This window comes from Thamnophis elegans, chromosome 12, assembly GCF_009769535.1.
Source record: "Thamnophis elegans isolate rThaEle1 chromosome 12, rThaEle1.pri, whole genome shotgun sequence".
Taxonomy (NCBI): Eukaryota; Metazoa; Chordata; class Lepidosauria; order Squamata; family Colubridae; genus Thamnophis; species Thamnophis elegans.
The window spans coordinates 39268012-39280614 of NC_045552.1; the positions used below are offsets into that span (position 1 = coordinate 39268012).

The following is a 12603-nucleotide window of genomic DNA, read 5'->3' on the forward strand; positions in this document are numbered from 1 at the left end:
AGCCCCCAGATTTTCACTAGTTCCGGAACTGCCTCTTTGCCTCACCCTGCTGAACAAATGTCTCTTTGAATAGGAGGACGCCATGCTATATCTTTAGCCTCCAAGCTGAACGATCAAAGCAGTAGTGGGTTTCAGCTCCTGTTGCAACCGGTACGCTGCAACAGGAGCCAGGCGTGCACCACGGGCATGCGCTCTGCACACGCATGCACACCCACTGCCTGTGATGCTGCAGCTGCTTGGCGGAGCATCACACAGCCGCTATACGCTGTGCACGCGTGTGGGGATGGCCCGTTTCCTTCAAATATAGGTAAGGAGCGCGGGCGGGCAGGCGGGCCCTCCAAAGCACCGTTCCGGTACTGTGGCTGCTGCTTCCGGCAGGCTTCCGGGACGTACTACCTGCAACCCACCACTGGATCAGAGGTACAGATTTCCCAGCTGTTAATGTCCATTCCCAAGGCCTTTAGATCCCTTTTGCAGATATCCTTATATCACAGCTGTGATCTCCCTCTGGGGCCCTTTCCCTGCACTAATTCTCCATACAAGAGATCTTTCGGAATGTGACCATCGACCATTCTCACGACATGCCCAAGCCAGCATAGACGTCGCTGTTTCAATAGTGTCTACATGCTTGAAATACCAGCACATAAATAAAGGATGCAAATAAATGTTCCACTTTTCCACATATAAAGACAACTTATCCTCCTACATTGTTTTTGTTCTTTTCAATGAGGGTGAGCAAAGGTTGGCTAAAAGAGGCTGGGTGATTGTACCGAGATGCTTTACCTGCATGGCTTATGACCAGATCTGCTTTTTTAACATCTTCGGAAAGTGAGCTCTTGAATCTGAACACTTCCAGAGTAAATGTGGCTGTGCTAAATGAATCTGGACACTCTTTGCCTCGGCCAACCTGAAGGACAAGCTGGTGACAGCCAAGATCCTTTAAAGCCTGCATCAGAAAAAAACATATTGTTAGATCCCTAAAAGTGATTGGGAGGAGAGGGGCCTTGGAGTCGATTTATTAACAGTGCCTGAGACAACTGATATTTTACAACTGGTTTCCTGGCTCCGAAATGCCTTGAGATCCCATCACCTTTGGGGGGAATGTTTATGATGGCCATGTGGGATGTTTCACTTTAATGTCTAACAGAAGACAGCCATGGGAATGTATCTTTAGTCGACTCTCAGGGCAGCTGGTGAAGGGACCACCTTCACACTTGTGTATTGCCTAAAATCTGCATTCCGACAAATGGGAGGGGTCTCTACTGCTTTAATTGTACTTGCATTGCCTAAGGGGATTCAGATGTTGCTTTGAATTTAATGGCTTCCATTCTTCTTAATAAAAGGTTCCTTTTGAAATACTCCGTTTCAAGAGTCTTCACTTTCTTACTTTAGAAGAGGAGCCCTTACAAATATATTCTCACTGAGGTTAAAAATGAAGTCATTAAAACCATGATGGCGAACCTATAGCACGCGTTCCAGAGGTGGCACGCAAAACCCTCTCTCTGGGCACGTGCTCCGTTGCCAAATGCTTTTCCAGGTTTCGGCACATGCATGCACACTGGCCAGCGGGGGGTTTTTGCACATGGGAGTGCCAGAAACCAGAAAACCAACTGGCCGGTGTGCACATATGCACCAGGCAGCTGCTCTTCCAGTTTCCGGCAGTGCCATACATGCAAAAATGAGTTTGCCAACATGCAGGTGTGCACATGCACACACATGCATTCTGGTTTCGGCACACGCCCACATGTGTATTCTGGTTTCAGCACTTGGTGCCGAAAAGGTTCTCCAACACTGCATTAGAAGCTACAAAGGTGAATTTATTTCTCTCTCCAAGAGAAGAAAAGGTGCATGACACACTATTTACAAATGTGCTTCTCAAAAAAATATTGGACTAAAATACGTTCGTGGTTGGAAAAAATACTGTATATACTCGAGTATAAGCCTAGTTTTTCAGCCCACTTTTTGGGCTGAAAAAAGCCGCCTCGGCTTATACTCTAGTCAGTGAAAAATTTGCCCGAAATGGAGGAGAAAAAGGGGCGGGGCCATGCCGCTGGGTGACACTCGTGAATGGCCCAGTGCCCCTGTGAGTTTCCCCTCCCTCTGTGTCAGTTTGCCGCGCAGCGCGCACCGCACCATCCCCACTCCTCACATTCTAATGTAATGCAGGGCTGTCTTACGATTCCCCTTCCTCCCCCTCCTGCCGCTCTGCAACGATGTCCCACCTCCTCCTTGTTATGGCAAGCAGCCACATAGCGATGTCCCACCTCCTCTGGTACAGTGATCCAATGATAGGAATCACTGTGCCGTGTGTCATAGGAGGCGGGACATCGCTCCTGCGGCTGCACGGGACATCATCATCACAGCGGGACATCAGCATCATGAGGTGAGTGAAGTATTTCATTGAATACACCGCTAGTTTACTGTTTTTCTTTGAAAAAAATATTCAAAAACATTATTGGTATCTATTTTTATTTTTGAAATTTACCGGTAGCTGCTGCATTTCCCACCCTAGGCTTATACTCGAGTCAATAACTTTTCCAGTTTTTTGTGGTAAAATTAGGTGCCTCGGCTTATATTCGGGTCGGCCTATACTCGAGTATATACGGGTAATACAACAACATATTGACTTAAAACCTGAAATATTTTTGCTGTGGATTTTGCCAGAAAATTATAAAGAAAATTTATATTTGATTATTCATGTTATAACAGCAGCTAGGATTGTATTTGCACAAAATTGGAAAAGGGAAGAGATCCCACAGAGGAGAATGTGATTAGGAAAATATTGGAATGTGCAGAAATGAACAGATTGATACTGGCTGTCAAAGAGAAAGAACAAAGTGATTATTATACAATTTGGGAATCTTTTATTGATGGTTAGAAAACAGACATAAGAATTAATACTAAAAGAAGTTATCTAAAGTATAGGAAATGTATTAATAGTTCATATAACTAATAGATTTAAATAAATTACAATGGGATTGTTATAATATTAGATACTTAAGGTATGGGAAATTAAAATGAGATTAAATTATGAATAAGATTGTATATTTGAATGTTGGCACAAACTATGTATACCCAGATGATACACTGGTTAATGGAAAATGGATTGTTTATATCAAAATAAAATTAAAAATATATTAAAAATATAGCTGTGCTTCTGTATCATTTTGTAAGAAAAGAATTATTACTAATACATTATTGGTTTGGGGGACGGTTTTTTTTTTTATGCCTTCAAAGCAGTGTTGACTTCTGGAGACTGGCTGGATAAATCCCTGCAGTTTTCCTGGCAAGGTTTTTCAGAAGTAGTTTGGCACTGCCACCTTCCCCGGGCTGAGAAATAGGAACTGGCCCAAGGTCACCCAGCTGCCTTTATGCCTAAAGCATGACTACAACTTTTGGTTCCCTCCAAATACATTAGACTATATTTTTCTCGATTGCAGAAAATACGACTTCAGCAACAGAGTGGTCAATGCCTGGAATGCACTACCCGACTCTGTGGTTTCTTCCCCAAACCCCAATAGCTTCAACCTTAAACTGTCTACTGTCGATCTCACCTCATTCCTAAGAGGTCCGTAAAGTGCACCAATGTGCCTAGCATCTCCGTCCTAATGTTCCCATTTATTTGTACCCATTTCCCGTGTTCTTATTCATGTTTATTCTTATTCCTGTTATCTTGTACACGGGGGACAAACTAATAAAATAAAATAAATAAATAACTCCCATCAGCTGCTCTTAGTATAACCAATAGCCAATAATGGCAACTGTAGATTTAAAGAGGGAAAACGGCTATGCTGGTGTACCCATTCATTCTCATGGTACCTAAAAGCAACGCAGTGCTCCATCAAATGATCTAAAATAGCATGATGGGCTGGCCACCTGCTTTCCTTGCTGTCAATCAACTCAGCAGGCATGCACTTAAATCAGAGACAAAGCATCGCCTTTTAGCCACCAATGTGGAATGTAAATTGTAGACTGAGTCATTTTAAGGAGCTGTAGAATTTTCAGAAGAGAATAAATAAGGACAGGAAGGGCCATTGCAATCCTAAGTAGCTAGTTATATGATACAATAGTTCAGTTGGCTTATAAAATACATTATGTAAGGTAAGATTATATAAGAGCTATGGAATTCTGCAAAGATTGTTATTGAGTAAATGTATTGAAGACCAAACTGTCGAACTATACTCATCAAGAGATATCTCCAGCATGTGGGCCAAATAGTCAAGATGGGGGCTGCATTTTGTAAGCAAACTGGCAAGCAAAACTCTACTTGAGGACATAAAAAACAGGTGGTGCTTCGATTGCACAGTTGCAAATGCCATTCTGATTTTTTTTTAATCACATTCTGTGAATACGACTCCTATAAAGTCGTATGACTCTGCAAAACCCAAGTACAGCAATCATGCATTTATGAATTTATTTTCTTTAACCAATTCAGGCGGCCTCCTTCCGAGCGAGCCAATTGCACTAAGAGTTGTTAACCTAATCTTGTTTGTGTAGCTTCTTCTCTGGTAATATTGAACTGCTAACTAGAGTATACAAAACATTTGTTAGACCAATTCTCGAATACAGCTAATCTGTCTAGAACCTGCACTGCATATCAGACATTAATACAATTGAACAAGTCCAGAGGTATTTAACGAAAAGAGTCCTCCACTCCTCTGCTTGCAAAAGAATATCTCATGCCACCAGGCTTGAAATTTTGGGCTTAGACAATTTAGAACTACGCCACCTTTGGTCTGATCTAAGTGTGGTACATAAAATTATCCACTATAATGTTCTACCTGTCAATGACTACTTCAGTTTCAACTACAACACACGAGCACACAATGGATACAAACTGAAGGTAAATCGCTCCAAATTCGATTGCAGAAAATATGACTTCAGCAACAGAGTGGTCAATGCCTGGAATGCACTACCTGATTCTGTGGTTTCTTCCCCAAACCCCCAAAAGTTTAACCTTAAACTGTCTCCTGTTGACCTCACCCCATTCCTAAGAATTCTGCAAGGGGTGGGCATTAGTGCACCAACGTGCCTACCATCCCTATCCTCATGTCCCCATTTATATATATCCATTTCATGTATTCATAATGATGTATATTTAAAAACCCCTCGCATCCTGGACATTAATGGTTTCAACTCCTACCCTTGAAACAACGCTATAGAGCACTGCACACCAAGACAACTAGACACAAGAACAGTTTTTTCCCCGAATGCCATCACTCTGTTAAACAAATAATTCCCTCACCACTGTCAAACTATTCACTAAGGCTGCATTACTATTACTATTAGTCTTCTCATCGTTCCTATCATCCATCTCCTCTCACTTATGACTGCAGGAGTGTAATTTTGTGGCTTGTATCCTTACGATTTATATCAATATTGTTTCCTGACTGCTTATTTGTACCCTATGACTATCATTAACTGTTGTACCTTATGATGCTTGATGAATGTATCTTTTCCTTTTATGTACACTGAGAGCATCTGCACCAAAGACAAATTCCTTGTGTGTCCAAAGACACTTGGTCAATAAAGAATTCTATTCTATTCTATTCTCCATTCCTATTCTATTCTATATTCTATCCTCTATTCTCTATCCTATCCTATATCCTATCCTACCTTACCCTATTATTCTATTCTATTCTCTATTCTATTCTGTTCTCATTTCATATTCTATTCATTTCTAATCATTTCTATTCTCTATTGTATTCTATTCATTACCTTCACCCTGCTATTGCACTGTTCATTTCCCATTAGATGAATATGTTCATTCTAAGATCAGCACTACTTTTGTATAAAACTCTGTTATTGCTCTTACTATGCTTGTCCACCATAGGCTCGCTTTTAACGATGCCCGTCTGCATTGTTGGTACACAGTGGAACTCGCTTTTTTGCAACCGGGACTCCATTTTGAGAGGGATCCCTTGGATTTAACAGATTAACAGAGTTAGAAGTTAGAAGGGACCTTGCAGGTCATCTAATCCAACCCCCCCTCAAGCAGAAGACCCTACACCACTTCTGACACATGGCAGTCCAATCTCCCCTATGAATTTATTTCCTTTCTTCTGAGAGCCAATTGCTGCAAAGGGAGGACTCGGGGGAGAATTTCCCTCCCTCCCCACCAGATTTCCCCACGCAAGAAAACTTTCAAAAGGACCAAAAAAGTCGGCTTGGAATGCATAGGGACATAGAGACGCCACCCGCCGGCGCCTAGAAAAGGCACCGGAAGTGATGCAGAAAGCGCAGCCTCGCTTCTTCCGCCCTTCGGCGGCCGGTTGTTCGCTCCGAGGCGCGGCGCGAGAGCTTTCAAAGACGGTGTTCGGGGGGAAGCGGGGAGGGTGGCGTCGGAAGACTCGCCTGAGTCGCTTCGGGAGCCGTCACGGCGGCAATGAGGTCGTCGAAGCTGGTGGTGCCGACCGTCACGAAAACGGACTTCATGGCCGACGAGAAGGTGGAACGACCATAGAGATGAGGGCGGCTGGAAGGGCCGTAAGAGAGCTGCCACACCTCCGGGACGAAAAATCGCCGAAGGGGGTCGCCTTAAGACCAGGAAATGCCTGGATTCGGGATGTTCATAGAGATATGAAAATAGACTCTTATGACTCACCATGTGGTGCACGCATTCCGGGCTCCAATTTAAAAAAACAACTAGTTTTACAGACTCCCCAGAATCCGCAAACTTGGCAACTTTAAGACTTGTGAACTTGTGAAGAATTCTGGGAGTTGAAGTCCACAAGTTTTTTTGCAAGAAATGTTTATTTTTTTTATTAAACAAACAACACACACACACACACAAATCATCATCTTACATTACATCTTATAGAAAATGTGTCAATTGGTTACAATTAGCTTTCGTGCATCTCTTCCACAGTCATTTCTTATATCAAATGTCTAAGATTCTTAATGAGTCTTACTATCAACATAGCATAGTTTTCATTTGACTGAAATTATTTTAGTGTCCTTTTGCCTAAAATAATCCATAGTTAACACAACCACCTGATGGCATTTCATTATTACAAAATCATCCAATAGCCTTAAACCTTTATAACATATTCTAAACAAAGATTAGTTGACAAAGTTTCTAAGCCCCCCCCCCCCCAAGTCACTGTTTACAATTTGTGTCCAGGTTCCTTTTGTTATGGTAGTACCTATATATCATTAACTATCAAACTTAGCTATTTTTATTATCAATTTTCATATATTAACCTGGGTCTTTCCCGAAGGCATATAGTCTTATTTCTTTTGCCATTTGTGGAGTTAATCTTCTGTTTATTTCCTTGGTAAAGTTTTATGGACATCTCTCCACACCTTGTTGCTTGTTTGAATCTCTCAGGTAATCTTGGCGCCCTTTTGCTACTTTAATTAATTATCTTTGATTATCAATCCTGGTTCTGATAGAATTTTTCTCTTTAAAACCATCATTTTGACTTCATCAGCCTTGGCTGGATTTTTTACCGCCAGCTTGAAGAACTTCTTTTGCTTCTTTCAGGGATTTTGCGATATCCTTGAGATCAGCAAGACATATTCTTCCTGTTCATCATCTCTTCAGGATGGTTTAGGTGCGTTTGGACCACCCAGCGGCCAAAGTATTGGCTGCAGTCTCAGAACATCGAGACCGCACGACCATATCGTCGTGACGTTGGCTCCTCCTTCCAGGTCCACAAGTCTTAAAGTTGCCAAGATTGAATTTAATACTGAGAGTTGAAGTCCACAAGTCTTAAAAGTTGTCAAGTTTGAATTTAATGTCAGATTTAAAGTTTAACCGGACACCAAAACACCTGGAATGTAATGAGAGGGGCAAAGAACTGCTTGTCCTTTACATCTTCGGAGTTGCAGCAGATCCCAATAACATCTGGCCAGCAGCTGTGCCGGTGGGGCTAGATAGAATATGGAATCCAAAGAGAGAGAGTGCAAAGAAAGTTTTGCAACATGAAAAAGGACCCTGCAAACTCCAGTGGCATTTTGCCTGCATCACTAGGTAAGCAAGAGAAATATTATATTTTGAGTTCTGCCATTTTTATTTTTTTTTGCAATTGCTTCTCAGCAGTGCCATTTAATGCTCCTGTTTCTGTTAAAAGAGTTCCAGCTTTAGCAAAATTCAGTTTTTGCCTTCCTTTGCAGATTATTCTTTTAAGCTGTGGCAAAGGTTCCCTCCCCATTTGTTCTCTTGCGCAACTAGAGATCAACTGGTTAACAGAGTTGGAAGGGACCTTATAGGTCATCTAGTCCAACCCAACTGCTCAAGCAGGGAACCCTACACCCGTGATGGCGAACCTATGGCACGCGTACCAGAAGTGGCACACAGTCATTTCTCCAGTCATGCAAGCCATCACCTTTGCTCTTCCGGGTTCCAGCGCACCGGCAAGTGGGTCTTCCTGCCTGCAGCAGCACCGGAAACCAAAAGCACAGCCACCTGGTGCACATGCTTGTGCTGGGAGGATGATTTTCCAGTTTCCCGTGCGTGCATGCGCACTTGACAGCTGGTCTTCGTGCATATGTGCACATCAGAAACCGGAAGACTAGATGCTTGTGCACATGCCAGAAACCAGATCCTCTTCCCAGTGTGCGTATGTGCACTGGGTGGCTGCTCTTTCAGTTTCTGATGTGCACATGCGCACGAGCCAGCTGGTCTTCATGCATGCATGCATGCATGCCCGAAACCGGAAGACCAGGTGGCCGGTGTCCATGCACGTGCCGGAAACAAGTAGATCATCTAATTAGATAAACTAATCATGGAGAGAAGCAACTTAGAACTAAGGAGAAATTTCCTGACAATTAGAACAATTAACCAGTGGAAGAACTTGCCTCTAGAAGTTGTGAATTCTCCAACACTGGAAGTCTTTAAGAAGATGTTGGGTAACCATTTGTCTGAAGTGGTATAGGGTTTCCTGCCTAGGCAGCGGGTTGGACTAGAAGACCTCCAAGATCCCTTCCAGGTCTGTTATTCTATTCTATTCTAAATTGGCCACTAACGAAATGCAAAGGTACAGTATAGATGGTACCTTGCTCAACAGTAGTAACTGTGAGAGGGATCTTGGAGTCCTAGTGGACAACCATTTAAACAAGAGCCAGCCGTGTGCAGCAGCTGCCAAAAAAGCCAACACAGTTCTAGGCTGCATAAACAGAGGGATAGAATCAAGATCACGTGAAGTGTTAATACCACTTTATAATGTCTGGGCAAGGCCACACTTGGAATACTGCATCCAGTTTTGGTCGTCACGATGTAGAAAAGATGTGGACACTCTAGAAAGAGTGCAGAGATGAGCAACAAAGATGACGAGGGGACTGGAGACTAAAACAGAGGCTATGCAGAGCGGTTGCAAGAATTGGATATGTCTAGTTTGATGAAAAGAAGGAATAGGGGAGACATGATAGCAGTGTTCAAATATCTCAGGGGTTGCCACAAAGAAGAGGGAGTCAAACTATTCTCCAAGGCTCCTGAGGGTAGAACAAGAAGCAATGGGTGGAAACTAATCAAGGAGAGAAGCAACCTAGAACCAAGGAGAAATTTCCTGACAGTTACAACAATTAATCAGTGGAACAACTTGCCTCCAGAAGTTGTGAATGCTCCAACACTGGAAGTTTTTAAGAAGATGTTGAATATCCATTTGTCTGAAGTGGTGTAGGGTTTCTTGCCTGAGTAGGGGTTTGGACTAGAAGACCTCCAAGGTCCCTTCCAACTCTGCTATTGTATTGTATCTTTCCAGCACGTGCATGCGCACTGGGAGCCTGCTTCCAGTATGTGTGTGCGTGCGTGCGCTCCAGTTTCAGCACTCAGTGCCAAAAAGGTTCACCAACACTGCCCCACACCATTTCTGACAATTGGCAGTCCAATCTCTTCTTGAAAGTCATGCATTGGATTGTATGCAGGCAACAATTCAGTTGCTTTCATATCTTTGCTTTATAAACACATACATTTGAGTGCAGAGAGTCTTTGACTTTCAACCAGGGGTCAGTTCCTGCCAGTTCTAACCTCTTCTATAGAAGAGGTTCCACAAATCTACAGTGCCATTTAGAATCGGTTCCAGCTCCCTCTCCCCCTCCATGCCCGTCCGCACATCATCAAGATGAAGAGCTAGAGGAGGAATTCGGGAGTTGAAGTCCACAAGTCTTAAAGCTGTCAAGTTTGAACACTCCTGGGTTTTTTTTCCTAAAGGGTTAGGGGTGCAAGGGTCTTGTAACTTGACAACTTTAAGACTTGCACACTTCAATGCCAGAGTTCCTGAGCCAACATGACTGGAGGAAGAATTCTGGGAGTTGAAGTCCACAAGTCTTATAGCTGTTTGAACACCCCTGGGTTTTTTTTTTTTCTAAAGGGTTAGGGTTGCAAGGGTCTTGTAACTTGACAGCTTTAAGACTTGTGTGCTTCAAATGCCAGAGTTTTTGAGCCAACATTTTGGTTGCTAAGCAAGAGCATTGTTAAGTGAGTTTCACCACATTTTACAAGTTGGCCACGCCCACCCAGACATATGGCCGGCAAGCCACTCCCACAAAGTAGGCCACACCTACAGAAGAGGTTCTAAAAAAATTGAAACCCACCGCTGCTTACAACCGTTCGTTTAGTGACAAATGTTGCACAATCCCCATGACTCTGTGATCCAAATTCGGACACTTCGCAACTGGCATGTATTTGTGACAATTGAACATGTTTGGCAACCTTCTGAAAAGCAAAGTCAATGGAGGAAACCAGATCCACTTCAAAACTACGTTATGGACTTAACAGCTGCAGTGATTCACTTCAGGGTGGCAAGAAAGGTCGTAAAATTGGGTAAAACCCACTTAACAACTGCCTTGCTTAGTAGCAGAAATTTTGGGCTCAGTTGTAATCATAAATCAAGGATTATCAGCATGAAAAATCTATCTGGTGTTTGCTTTCCGGTAATTTTTTTTTTTTTTTTTTTTTTTAGTGCCTGGAGCTGTCCTAACTATGGTCAAACAAACAGAAGGATTTATTTATTACAGTATTTTTCGGAGTATAAGGTTTTGAAACACCAAGGTTTTGAAGAGGCAAATAAAAAAAAAGTTTTTGCACTCTGTAAACCTCCCAAAAACAAGCCTGCTTTTTTTTCAAAAAAGGGGCATGAATAGCCTTTAGGAGGCTTGTAGAGTGGTTCTGGGGAGGGGGGGGGGAGGAGCAACGAGCAAAAAACAGTCAATTTTTCATGAAAATGGGCCTGTTTTGTGTCAAAAAAAGGGCATGGATAGCCTTTAGGAGGCTTGTAGAGTGCTCATGAGGGCTTGTGTGGGGGGCAAAATTGAGCAAAAACCGGCCAATTTTTCACTCATTTCTGCCCTCCCCCCAGGAGCACTCTGGAAGCCTCCTAAAGGCTATGCACAGCCATTTTTGCGAAGGGAGCGTGGTTTGGGAGGCAAAAAAATAATAATGCTGTATTCAGTGTATAAGACGCACCCAGATTTTCAGCCTCTTTTTTTAGGGAAAAAGGTGCGTCTTATACTCCGTCAGACCTGTCACCACCTAAACTTCCAAATAGAAATGATCCTTGGCTCCATTTGTGGAAAAAGATATACAGGGAGTCCTCAACTGAACAACCATAATTGAGTCCAGAATCTTAATGTTGCTAAGTGGGACATTTGTTAAGTGAGTTTTGCCCCATTTGGTGACTTTTGTTAAGCGTAATACTGTGGTTGTTACATTAATAACACGGATGTTAAGTGACTCTGGTTTCCCCATTGACTTTGTTTGTCAGAAGGTTGCAAATGATGATCACAGTCATACCTATGAATCAGTTGCCAAATGTCTGAATTTTGATCACGTGACCATGGGGAAGCTACAACAGAAGAGTGAAAAACAGTCATAAGTCACATTTTTCAGTGCTTGGTAACTTTGAAGGGTCACTAAATGAACTGCTGCAGTCAAGAACTACCGGTAATTTTATTAAACGGTGTATTGCAGTAATGTACTGTTTCCCTGAAAATAAGACCTCCCTGGATAATAAGCCCAATGGGGCTTTTGAGTGCATGCACTAAAATAAGCCCTCCCCTAAAATATTGCAACACAGCAGCAGCCATGAGGTGATCACACTCGCCCCCTCCTGCACCTCAAAAATAATAAGACCTCTCAGAAAATAAGACCAAGGTCTTATTTTCAGGGAAACATGGAAGAAAGCACATTATGGCATAGCAGAATGAGCAAAACTCAGCTAGAGATGGCACTATAAGATTATAATCCACCAATAAATAGCCAAGTCCTGCTCATGTGGGGCTTGCCGCTAGAGTTGTATTGGATACTTGTGTACACACAGCCTGGGAGGGGGAGATATTGTTAGCTAACCTCTCTGTGTATGAACTTGTCTCAGAAAACATAAGCTGATTATAGGAAGTTGAGTCTTAGCACCCCAATGAGGGAAATGTTATGCCACAATCACTGATGCCTTTGCTATGGCTCCTGCTCACCCTGCTGATCTTCGCTTCTTAATGTGCTGTGACTGCAAGTTATTTTGTTTAATCCTCCTTAAGAGCCATGCATTTAAAAAAAGATAACACGCATAACCTAATCTCTCCCATATTTTTAATATCGTGTAAAAAGGACATTTTAAATGTACTCTCTGATTAACTGACAACTCCCACTGTCAGCAACTTCGATCC

The 12603-nt window shown here is 42.6% G+C and overlaps 1 protein-coding gene across 1 annotated transcript in view; it reads right to left on the minus strand.

The window, feature by feature from the left end:
* Positions 1–6572, minus strand: part of ALG13 (ALG13 UDP-N-acetylglucosaminyltransferase subunit) — a 77111-nt gene extending 70539 nt beyond the window's left edge. Inside the window, exons 1-2 of the mRNA XM_032228528.1 lie at positions 6355–6572; positions 784–946 (exon numbers count right to left, since the gene is read on the minus strand). Of these exons, the coding sequence (XP_032084419.1) occupies positions 784–946; positions 6355–6435 (244 nt within the window). The 5' untranslated portion in view covers positions 6436–6572. The remainder of the gene's footprint in view (positions 1–783; positions 947–6354) is intronic.
* Between the last annotated feature and the right edge of the window lie 6031 nt (positions 6573–12603).